At 51.5% G+C, this 10,447-nt stretch overlaps 1 protein-coding gene across 1 annotated transcript; it reads right to left on the bottom strand.

Annotated features, from left to right (window-relative positions):
* Positions 1-6,087: 6,087 nt before the first annotated feature.
* Positions 6,088-10,432, bottom strand: METTL18 (methyltransferase like 18). Its single transcript, XM_004613850.2, has 2 exons — positions 10,197-10,432; positions 6,088-7,529 (listed from the first exon to the last, which is right to left on the bottom strand). Exon 2 carries the CDS (start codon positions 7,355-7,357, stop codon positions 6,317-6,319), a length of 1,041 nt encoding a protein of 346 aa, XP_004613907.1. The 5' UTR covers positions 7,358-7,529; positions 10,197-10,432; the 3' UTR covers positions 6,088-6,316.
* Between the last annotated feature and the right edge of the window lie 15 nt (positions 10,433-10,447).

Genomic DNA, 10,447 nt, shown 5'->3' with positions numbered 1-10,447 from the left:
AGCCATCACACAGCGGGGAGGGCGTTTGCCTTGCACGTGGCCAACCCGGGTTCGATTCCCGGCATCCCGTAGGGTCCCCTAAGCACTGCCAGGAGTGATTCCTGAGTGCAGAGACAGGAGTAACCTCTGAGCATCACTGGGTGTGACCCCAAAAAGCAAAAAAAAAAATCAACTAGGTATACACCAACCTATTTACCTACCGTATGGGGCAAAGCAATAGTGCAGCAGGTAGGGTGTTTGCCTTGCACACGGCTGACCCGGTTTGATTCCTCCATCCCTCTTGGAGAGCCTGGCAAGCTACCGAGAGTATCCTGCCTGCATGGCAGAGCCTGGCAAGCTCCCTGTGGCATATTCAATATGACAAAAAACAGTCACAACAAGTCTCACCATGTAGATGTTACTGGTGCCCACTTGAGCAAGTTGATGAGCAACGGGATGACAGTGATACAGTGATACAGTGATTTACCATTTGGGAAGCCCCACTTTCAGTGAGATGTGCCTTAGTTCTGGTACCACAGAAGATCTGGTTCTTCTTCTTTTTCTTCTCTCCAGGCTAAAGGCTGGGACTCGCAGGAAGAGCGTAACCGACCCTCCTTTTGGGTAGACTTTTTTTTTTTTTTTTTGCTTTTTGGATCACACCTGGCGATGCACAGGGGTTACTCCTGGCTCTGCACTCAGGAATCACTCCTGGCAGTGCTCAGGGGACCATATGGGATGCTGGGAATCGAACCCGGGTCGGCTGCGTGCAAGGCAAACGCCCTACCCACTGTGCTATTGCTCCAGCCCCTTGGGTAGACATTTTTGCAAGACTAATCTTGGTTCGATTCCTCCGCCCCTCTCGGAGAGCCCTGTAGCTTGCTGGGCTCTCCGAGTACTCTCCGAGTATCCTTGGAGAGTATCCCTCTTGCACAGCAGAGCCTGGCAAGCTCCCCGTGGCGTATTCGATATGCCAAACACAGTCACAACAAGTCTCACCATGGAGACGTGACTGGTGCCCACTTGAGCAAATCGATGAGCAATGGGATGACAGTGTCAGTGATTCTTACTCTCCATCGTATTCTAAAACCCAGTACCAGAGTACCTTATCGCAGAGTACTGGGAGTAAGGCGTATGCCTTGCGTGTGGCCGCCCCCAATTTCCTTCATGCAGGCACCATATGTACCCCTGAGCATCTCCCTGGATGCCTCAAGCATCCCTGAGTTGGCCCAGGTAAGTGCTGACACCAGGCAATCTAAGAACAGCCTCACATGTCTGGTGCGACCGCGCACTTCTGGAAGCTTGCTTTTAAGTCTCTGGATGTTGGCCGTTGATGGGATTACACACACCTGGGTTCCTCTGCTGGTACCTTCATGCGTGAGGCCTGTCCGAAGGTGTGGAGAGGGCCTTGAGCATGGCTGTGGCTAGGTTCCGGTGGTCTTCGGCTGCCGGGAGCTCTGCTCGGGGCAGGGAGGGAAGCTGGAGCCCATCCCCTCCGAGGGGCCCTGGGGAAGACAGCCAGGCGTGCGGGCAAGAGACTCTCTTTATTTCTCTCTTTATTTCTCCAAGAAATAAAGAGGATTAGAAGGGAAAAAAAACAAAAAAAAAGAATCTCTTGGAGACAGAGCCCCCAGCCCCAAGGAACCCACTTAAATAAAGCCTCCACTGGGCTGTTTGGATTTATAGCTGTGTTTGTTTTGCATTGATTTGCATGTGGAAGACGCTCATAAACACACGATTATTTTAGCCTCCTTGTTTTTTCTCCTAGACAAGACGAATTCCCAAACATGCACTCCTTAGAAAACAGTTAGGCGCCAATGGGCCCAAGGGCAGCCGGGTAAGGACCCCAGTGCCAACTTTTTCCTAGGAAACATCTTGTCTCTCTTAACCTTTAAAAATTTAATTTCTCGATTACTCACTGAGGCTGCTATGAAAACGACTGTTAAAAACAAGACTTCATTAAGAACTGTCCCGCCGATTGTCTCCAGCAAAACCACCAGGAATTTTTTCTGATTCTCAACGTTGAACTTGGAACTGGAAATGTCCAGTTCCAAGAAGGCCAGGAGGACTGGGCATGGTCTACATGAGGATGCCAAGCTTTCTGCTCAGGGCAGGAAGTGGCTTGGCAGCCTGGCCCAGTCCCAGAGGAAACGGAGTCCAAGCAAGAAGGAGGAACCAGCACAGGTAAATACAGAGGGGACCAGGCTCTTAGGAGAGATAACAGCATGGGCAGAAGGGGTAGATGGGAAAAGGCCTGGTGAAAGTCAAGGAGAATCCATATAGGATCTAGGGAATGAGGGATATGATGAATGTGGAATTTGGGGCAACTGGTCAACCCCATGACTTACCTTGACCTTTATCCTCAATGACGTTATGATTGAGAAACTTTCACATGTCGGGCACGTTCGGGCACGTACCGGGCATTGAGGACAGAGCAGTGAGGTCAGGTAAAAGCCCACGTGATGCAGGAATGACTTTGCAAAGAATCAACACGTGGGTGATACCTGCTGCAAAGAGAAGAAGCCAAGTTGTTGGGGAGCGACATGGCGAGGGAAGGAAACTGAGGCCCGGTGGCTTGAGATGTGAGGTCCATTTAGCTTAAGTGGCGAGGGGCAGCTGGGCTGGAGAGGACCAAAAGGAAAACTTGTCTGTTCTGTGCAAAAGCGAGGAGAGGAAAAGGTTCAGAAAGAGGGTAGAGTTAGAACAGGGCGCAGTGAGTCATTAGGAGGCACCCTCAGGAAACTAGATTTTATTCCAAGAATATCTGATCTGAAAAGCATTGGAAATTTTAAGCTAGGGTGTAAAGTTGGATTAATTTATTTATTTATTTATTTATTTAGCTTTTCGGGTCACACCCGGCGATGCACAGGGTTACTCCTGGCTCTGCACTCAGGAATCACCCCTGGCAGTACTCAGGGGACCATATGGGATGCTGGGATTTGAACCTGGGTTGACCGCGTGCAAGGCAAACGCCCTACCCGCTGTGCTATTCCTCCAGCCCCTGGATTTATTTTTTTTTGGGGGGGTCCCACACCCGGCGATGCTCAGGTGTTATGCACTGGTTTTGCACTTAGGAATCACTCCTGGAGGTGCTTGGGCGGGGGGGGGGGTACCATCTGGGATGCTGGGGATCGAACCTGGGTTGACCGCGTGCAAGGCAAATGCCCTACCTGCTCTGCTCTTACTCCACCCCGTCAAGTTGGATTTATTATTCTTTTTTTGGTGGGGGTGGGGTGGGGGCTGTACTCTGGTGCCAGGAATCCAACCCTGGGGTGCTCCAGGCATACACTCTAGCCCCTGTGCCAGCAAGACCTTGGCCCTTGCTCTATATCTTTAAAAAGAAACGAGGGCTTTGTCCTCCTCTGAGAAAATGAAAGAGAGTTCCCAGAGTTAAGACACAGATTAAGTTTCCAAGTGCCAGTCGGAGCACATTTCCTGCCAAAGGAACTGCAGCTTGGCGCATTAGAAACTTGAAGGGGCACGTTTGCTAGGAAATGTTGCTTGGAGGTTATTTTCTTCAGAAGATAGAATCTCTTCAGTCAAAGGTTCCCGATTAATTTGGCCTACTGCCCTCTTTGCAGAAACACACACACACACACACACACACACACACACACACACACACACACCAAAAAAAAAAAACAACAAAAAAAAAACAAAAACACCAGTCACTCCCTATTCCCCAGAAATCTACCTCAAGTAAACATACGGAACCCCATTGCATCCTCCACCCCAATGTGTCAGAAGCTACTCTAGAGGTACCTGAAGATCATAGAGGGATGCTAGGGGAGGGGCCGTATCACCCACTTTGGGAAACACAGCTAGGGATTTATTTTTGTTTGGGGGCCACACCCAGTGTTGCTCAGGGCTTACACCTGGCTTTGCATTTACGGACCATTCCTGGCAGGGGCCAGCCACATGTGGTACCGGGGATCGAACCTGGGTTGGCTGCATGCAAGGCAAGTGCCCTCCCTGCTATACCTTGCTATGGATTCCTTCAGTGTCTCAGTCATCCCGTTGTTCGTCGATGTACTCGAGCGGGTGCCAGTAACGTCTCTATTACACTCAACCCTGAGATTTTAGCAGCCTCTCCTGACTCGTCTTTCCCAATGATTGGAGGCTCTTTCAGGGTCAGGGGAATGAGACCTATGGTGACTGTTTTTGGCATATCGAATACGCCACGGGGAGCTTGCCAGGCTCTGCCGTGTGGGCAGGATACTCTTGTATTCATATGGATTCCTTACCAAAAAAAAAAAAGATGTTTGAAAATGGCACCGTGAACAGGAAAAGGAATTCTACCCGTGCAAAACTACAGGGAGGAAAGCAAAAGACTGAAATGGCCCGCCCTGAAGATGAGATGGCCCAGAGGCCTGGAGAGAAGGCCAGGGTTTGAGTCCCGGCACAATACGGTCCCCCAGAGCACGGCCAGATGTGGTCCCCAAAACAAAACGGATCAAAGCAGAGAGCAGGGACACGCCTTCATTCAACTAATTGACCTTGGGTTGAGATTCTCGTTTCTCTATATGCCTTTTCCTCTTACATTCTCTTTTAAGATGACGCCTCCTCCCATCACACACGCTTAAGTCATGTGTTATATATGTTTAACCCAAGTTCAGGGGCTGGAGGTAATAGCGCCTTGGTAAGGTGCTTGCAATGCATGCAGCAAACCCGGGTTTGAGTCTCAGCACTGGGTACGGTCCTCTGGGCCACGCCAGGGCACAGAGCCAGGAGTTAAGTCCTGAGAGCAGCTGGATGTGCACTCCCCCACCCCCCAAAATGGTTGGGGTACCTAAGGAGCACTAAGTACCCCTTGTCCTACAGGCCCCGTTGAGTCTTAGGGTGTGGGGTTGAATCTGTACTTGGTTTTGTCTTTGCACAAAAGCAATGCACAGGGGTCAGGGGAGGGAAAGAAAAAAGGCAATGCACAGGTCCGCTGCAGGATAATGAAGGCATGAAGGAAAGGGGTGGGGGGTGGGGGGGTGTTCCCCCAAGACTGTCCCAATTTACTGCAGGGGCCAGGGACAGAGCTGGGATGAGGACAGACCCTGAGTTCTGTCCCCTCTGGTCCTAGTGACTCCAGCACCGCTGGGCCCTGGCTGACCTAGTACTCCTGGGAGTGAGCTCTAAGGCCCCCTGCGTCCTTCTTGGGAACCCTCCCTTTAAAAACAATCCCCCAAACCCAGACCTGCTGTCGGATCTCACGTACCGCAGCGCCCCCTAGTGTACAGGCTGGTGGCCGACACCCACACTGGATTCTCACCCGAATTTTTTTCCTTTTGTTTTCGGTTTCTTTCCAAAAGGGGATTTATTTTTCCTTTCCCATCCTCTTTGTATCTAATATTATTTATTCATTGCTTCCCTTAGGACCTTTCCCCCAGATCATGGGCCAAACCTTCGGCTTATCTGACCCTGCATTCCCCAGGAAGGTGAGGTCGGAACCGGTGGCAGTTAGAGGTGACACATGGGCCACAATTTACCCCCTACTGGATACTGGACAAGGGACATTCCAGCCATTCACAGGGACCCCCGAGCCTGGCTGACCCTCTTCTGCAGATTTGCTCTTTCTGAAGCAACCGGATAAGACATCAAGATGCTTTTACACTCATCCAAAGTGGATTTTTTTTTTTTTCTTTTTGGGTCACACCCGGCGATGCACAGGGGTTCCTCCTGGCTCTGCACTCAGGAATTACTCCTGGCGGTGCTCGGGGGACCCTATGGAATGCTGGGAATCGAATCCGGGTCGGCCGTGCGCAAGGCAAACGCCCTCCCCGCTGTGCCATCACTACAGCCTCCAAAGTGGATTCTTGAGTTGCTAGCTACCTCCCAGCCCATGACATTTGACCCAGGGGAAGTGAATCAGCTCTGGCTGCCAACAAAGGTTGCTTGGAGTGAACCTAGGATAGGAAACGGCACTAAATCTCCTGGTGAACCAAACTAACACAGAACCAGGAAAACATGCACATTCCTTCCCTGTTGGGTTCACCAAGTAAGCACGCGAGGGGTTAAGGGTTGGCCCCTGACTTGGAGAAACAAAAATTTAGCGGAAGCACCATTTCAGAGCGAAATAACAGCAAAGCACAACTCAGACACCCAAAGCCAGTGTGAGGTTATTCGGCTTCTTTATTTCCTGCCTGTCACTCAGTGACCCTCAACGGGAACCTTTTTTTTTTTTTTCCTTTTTGGGTCACATCTGGCGATGCACAGGGGTTACTCCTGGCTCATGCACTCAGGAATCACTCCTGGCGGTGCTCAGGGGACCCTATGGAATGCTGGGAATCGAACCCGGGTCGGCTGCATGCAAGGCAACCGCCCTCCCCGCTGTGCTATCGCTCCAGCCCCCTCAACGGGAACCTTTGAACGTCATTTCAAGGACGCATCTCTGCAGTCCTTCGCTCACGATTTTGAGCGTTCTCGTCTCAAACACGTCCCGTTCCTCCACAAACTGCTCGAACAGATGGACACCTCCGCCGACGCCGAAATAATGCGCTTTGCTGGCCAAGAGCACGCGGCCCTCCGTGGCTAGCAGGCTCTGCAGCGTCCGGTGCAGAGCCTCGTAGTAATCCGGGTTGTAAATGGTTTCAGAAGTGAGAATGAGATCGTACTTTTCGAAGGGCTCTCCTGGGCTTTGGACCACCTTGCAGAACTCAGACCATTCCCCGGAAAAGAACCGGCAGCGACCAGGCCTGGGGGCTCCCTTTGGACCCCCGCATCGTAGCACTTCCCCGGGGTCCTCGTCTGCGGCTTCCGGGGCAGCGTTGGCTGCGACGTTAGGGATGGTCACTTCCTGGATCACTGTGCTGTTATAATCCTGAAAGTGAATTTCCCGGGCTCCCCTCCGGAGCGCGGTTATACCCAGCAAGCCGGAGCCGCACCCCAGATCCAAAACCTTCGCCCCGGCAAACTGCACGGCGGACTCAGTACAATAAGTCAAGAGGTCAAAGGTGCACTCCCAGATTTTCAAACCCCCCTCATACACCCCGGGAATTAGATCGGAGTGAGCAGAAAAAGTCCTCGAGATAATGTTCTCTCCCGGGAAGTTCTCGGTCAACGAGGCGGTTTTTATCAGGGTCAGGCCAACATCCTCCAGGCCGGGGACCGTTTCCAGGACTTTCTTCTCCAACACTTTCTTGGGGTCACTAGGCATGGGGTGCTCTTTGGCAACTCTCAAGCTGGTCCGTTCTTCACGTGGCTCCCCGTTACGGGGACTTTTAGCTGCCGTTTCTTGGGACGCAGGTGAGTACTTTCCATCTCTCTGTTGATCCTTTCGGCTTCCTGAGACCGAAGAGTCTTTTGAGGAATCCTGGGTCAGAGCTCCACCCGCAACGGGTGTCAACTCAGTTCTCACGTGATCTGGTATCTCGAAGTTAAACTGAAAGGTCATCTTCTCCTTACATGCACCCCAGCCTCGAGGCCTAAGGAAAATGCTTCAAAGCCTGGGCAGAAGCTGTGGATCTCGCAGGAGCCCACCTCAATGACTCAGGATCGCTGGAATCCACTTCTCTTAAGTCTCTTCCTGCTCATACACGCACATATACGGAGCGAGTTGCAGTGCTCTGGAGGAAAAGACAAGATGGTCATTAAAAAGGGCAATCTGAAACGTTTTTACTAATATGAAACAGTCATCACCCCACAGAGCTGCTTTTTTTCCCTAAGAGTTATGGAGGCTTACACACACACACACACACACACACACACACACACGTTTGTTGCTTTTTTTTTTTGGAGGGGGTCACACCTGGTGATGCACAGAGGTTCCTCCTGGCTCTGCACTCAGGAATAACTCCTAGCTGTGCTCAGAGGACCCTATGGGATGCTGGGAATCGAACCCGGGCCGGCCACGTGCGAGGCAAATGCTCTACCTGCTGTGCTATCGCTCTAGCACCACTGTTTGTTGCTTTAGAGAATAAACTGTAGAAGCAAAGAAATTAGCAGGAACTTGGGGCTGGAGCGATAGCCCAGCGGGTAAGGCGTTTGCCTTGCACGCAGCCGACCCGGGTTCTAATCCCAGCATCCCATATGGTCCCCTGAGCACCGCCAGGGGTAATTCCTGAGTGAAGAGCCAGGAGTAACCCCTGTGCATCGCCGGGTGTGAGCCCCCCCCCCCCCAAAAAAAAAAAGAAATTAGCAGGAACTTGAAAAAAAGTCCTAGTTTTCGGGTAGGAAATGACAAGCTTAGCTTATTTGGCTGGTCAATCTATTACTTGGCCCAGCTCTCTTCGTATCACCCTGGCCCCATCTGGAAGAGGAAGTGAGGACTTCGCTGTGGCAAATAAGCATTGGTTTGTCCTTTCTCCCTTGCGGCAGGGAGCTTAGGTTTATTGGGTTACACCCATCACAGTGCTCCCGAGGCACTCCCATCCCTCTGTGTTTATCTGTAACCTCTTCTCTGTGCTCGGCTTCTCCTACCGGTTAATCACCATTATCCCCAAATCAGACCCTATTATGACTTGTCAGATCAGATTCTTCTAAGGACTCTGAATTTTGTAATTGTAAGGGAAATATTGCCTTTCTCTTTCCCTTGTGTCCTTTGCATAATTACTTTAAAGCAATGTCCTTTCTGCATAGACACATGAAGACAATTAATGCTATGCTTTTGTAACTTTTTTTCTTTTATTTGTGGGCAGAGAGTCTCTGGCCTGCGTGCCTAGCTGTCTTCCCCGGGGCCCCTCAGAGGGGGTGGGCTCCAGCGTTCCTCCCTGCCCCGAGCAGAGCTCCCGTGGCCGAAGACCTTCGGAGCCTAGCCACAGCCATGCTCAAGGCCCCTCTCCACACATTCGGATGAGCCTCACGCATGAAGGTACTGGCAGAGGAACCCAGGTGTGTGGGACCTGGGGCTGAGACCTCCAAGCCTGCTCCGATTGCGACGGAGCCTCTTCCGCCCAGATTCCCCATTTTCCAGTAGCTAGGCGGTCACACCCAGGGACTGTCCCCAGCGCCGTGTAATCCCACCAATGGTCAACATCCAGAGACTTAAAACCAAGCTCCCGGAAGACATCTTATAGCCTAGTTCTCCCTCTGGGAGAACCTGGCAAGCTCCTGAGAGTTTCTTGCCCCCATGGGAGAGCCTGGCAAGCTCCCCGTGGCGTATTCATATGCCAAAACCAGTAACAATGCTGGGTCTCATTCCCCTGACCCTGAAAGAGCCTCTAATGCGGCACCATTGAAAAGGATGAGTAAAGAGAGGCTTTTAAAATCTCAGGGCTAGGACGAATGGAGACATTACTGAGACTGCTCGAGAAATTTGATGATCAAATGGATGATGATGATGATGATTTGTAACTTGGGAGTTAACTGACTCTGAATAATATTCACTCCTGGGCATCTGTTTCTCAGTTGACTTGTCTCAGTTGCCCTTACTTCCTAGCATCCCCAAAGCAGGGTCCCGACCAGGGGCTGGATAGACTCAGGGCAAGCTGTGAGCTACCCTGGTATCAAAACAGGCCAGGCCAAGCACCATAATACTTAACTTATAAAATTATATATTAAGTTACTATATATGTACTTAATATATCACTGTATCACTGTCATTCTGTCGCTCATCAATTTGCTCGAGCGTAATACATAATACTTAAGCTTATATATATATGTATATATACATTGTATATATATATATATATTTTTTTTTTTTTTCTGGGTCACACCCGGCAATGCACAGGGGTCACTCCTGGCTCTGCACTCCGAATTACCTGCACTCTGAATTACCCCTGGAGGTGCTCAGGGGACCCTATGGGATGCTGGGAATCGAACCCGGGTCGGCTGCATGCAAGGCAAACACTCTACCCGCTGTGCTATCGCTCCAGCCCCTAAACTTATATTCGTAACCATTAAGTTAAGAGCATGGTCTTAGACAAATTCTGTCACGATCCAAGGAGTAACAATTGGATTAGGACCCTGCTAAGGTTAGGAAAGACTAATCTGGCCTGAGCACTGTAGTCTGAGAGCTACAGCGAGATGTCCCCAGGAAACTCTTACTGTACCTCTTACTGCGTCCATACAAAATGAGTAAATGAGTAAATGAGTGCATTACGATCAGAAGCTCCGGATGGGGCGATTTTGTGATATTCCTAAAGATTAACTGCATGCACCCCCCCCACCCCAAAGTCAATGAACTTGAGAGCCCTGAGGACACCTGACCTGCACCGCCTGCTCCAAGCCGCACAAGGACCCTTGCAGGCGGCGTCTCTATTTGCATTTCCCAGGAGGGGGAGGCCGGGACTCACCGCCAGCTGCAGACCCCGGTCTCCCCCGGCGCCCCTCGGGCAACTGCCCAGTCTCATGGGGCAGGGCGAGGCCACTGCGGGCACTTCCGGTCGTGCCCACCCGAACGCGTTGCCCGGGACCACGCTGAGAGAGACCCAGCCCGGGTGCTGCCCATCAACTCGTGTGGCCAAAGCCGTCGCGCGCTCATGACGTCAGCGGGACGGCGAGTCGAGTCCTCCGGGGCCAAAGCCGTCGCGCGCGCATGACGTCA

Source organism: Sorex araneus, chromosome X (assembly GCF_027595985.1).
Source record: "Sorex araneus isolate mSorAra2 chromosome X, mSorAra2.pri, whole genome shotgun sequence".
NCBI lineage: Eukaryota > Metazoa > Chordata > Mammalia > Eulipotyphla > Soricidae > Sorex > Sorex araneus.
This window is presented reverse-complemented; position numbering and strand designations above follow the sequence as displayed.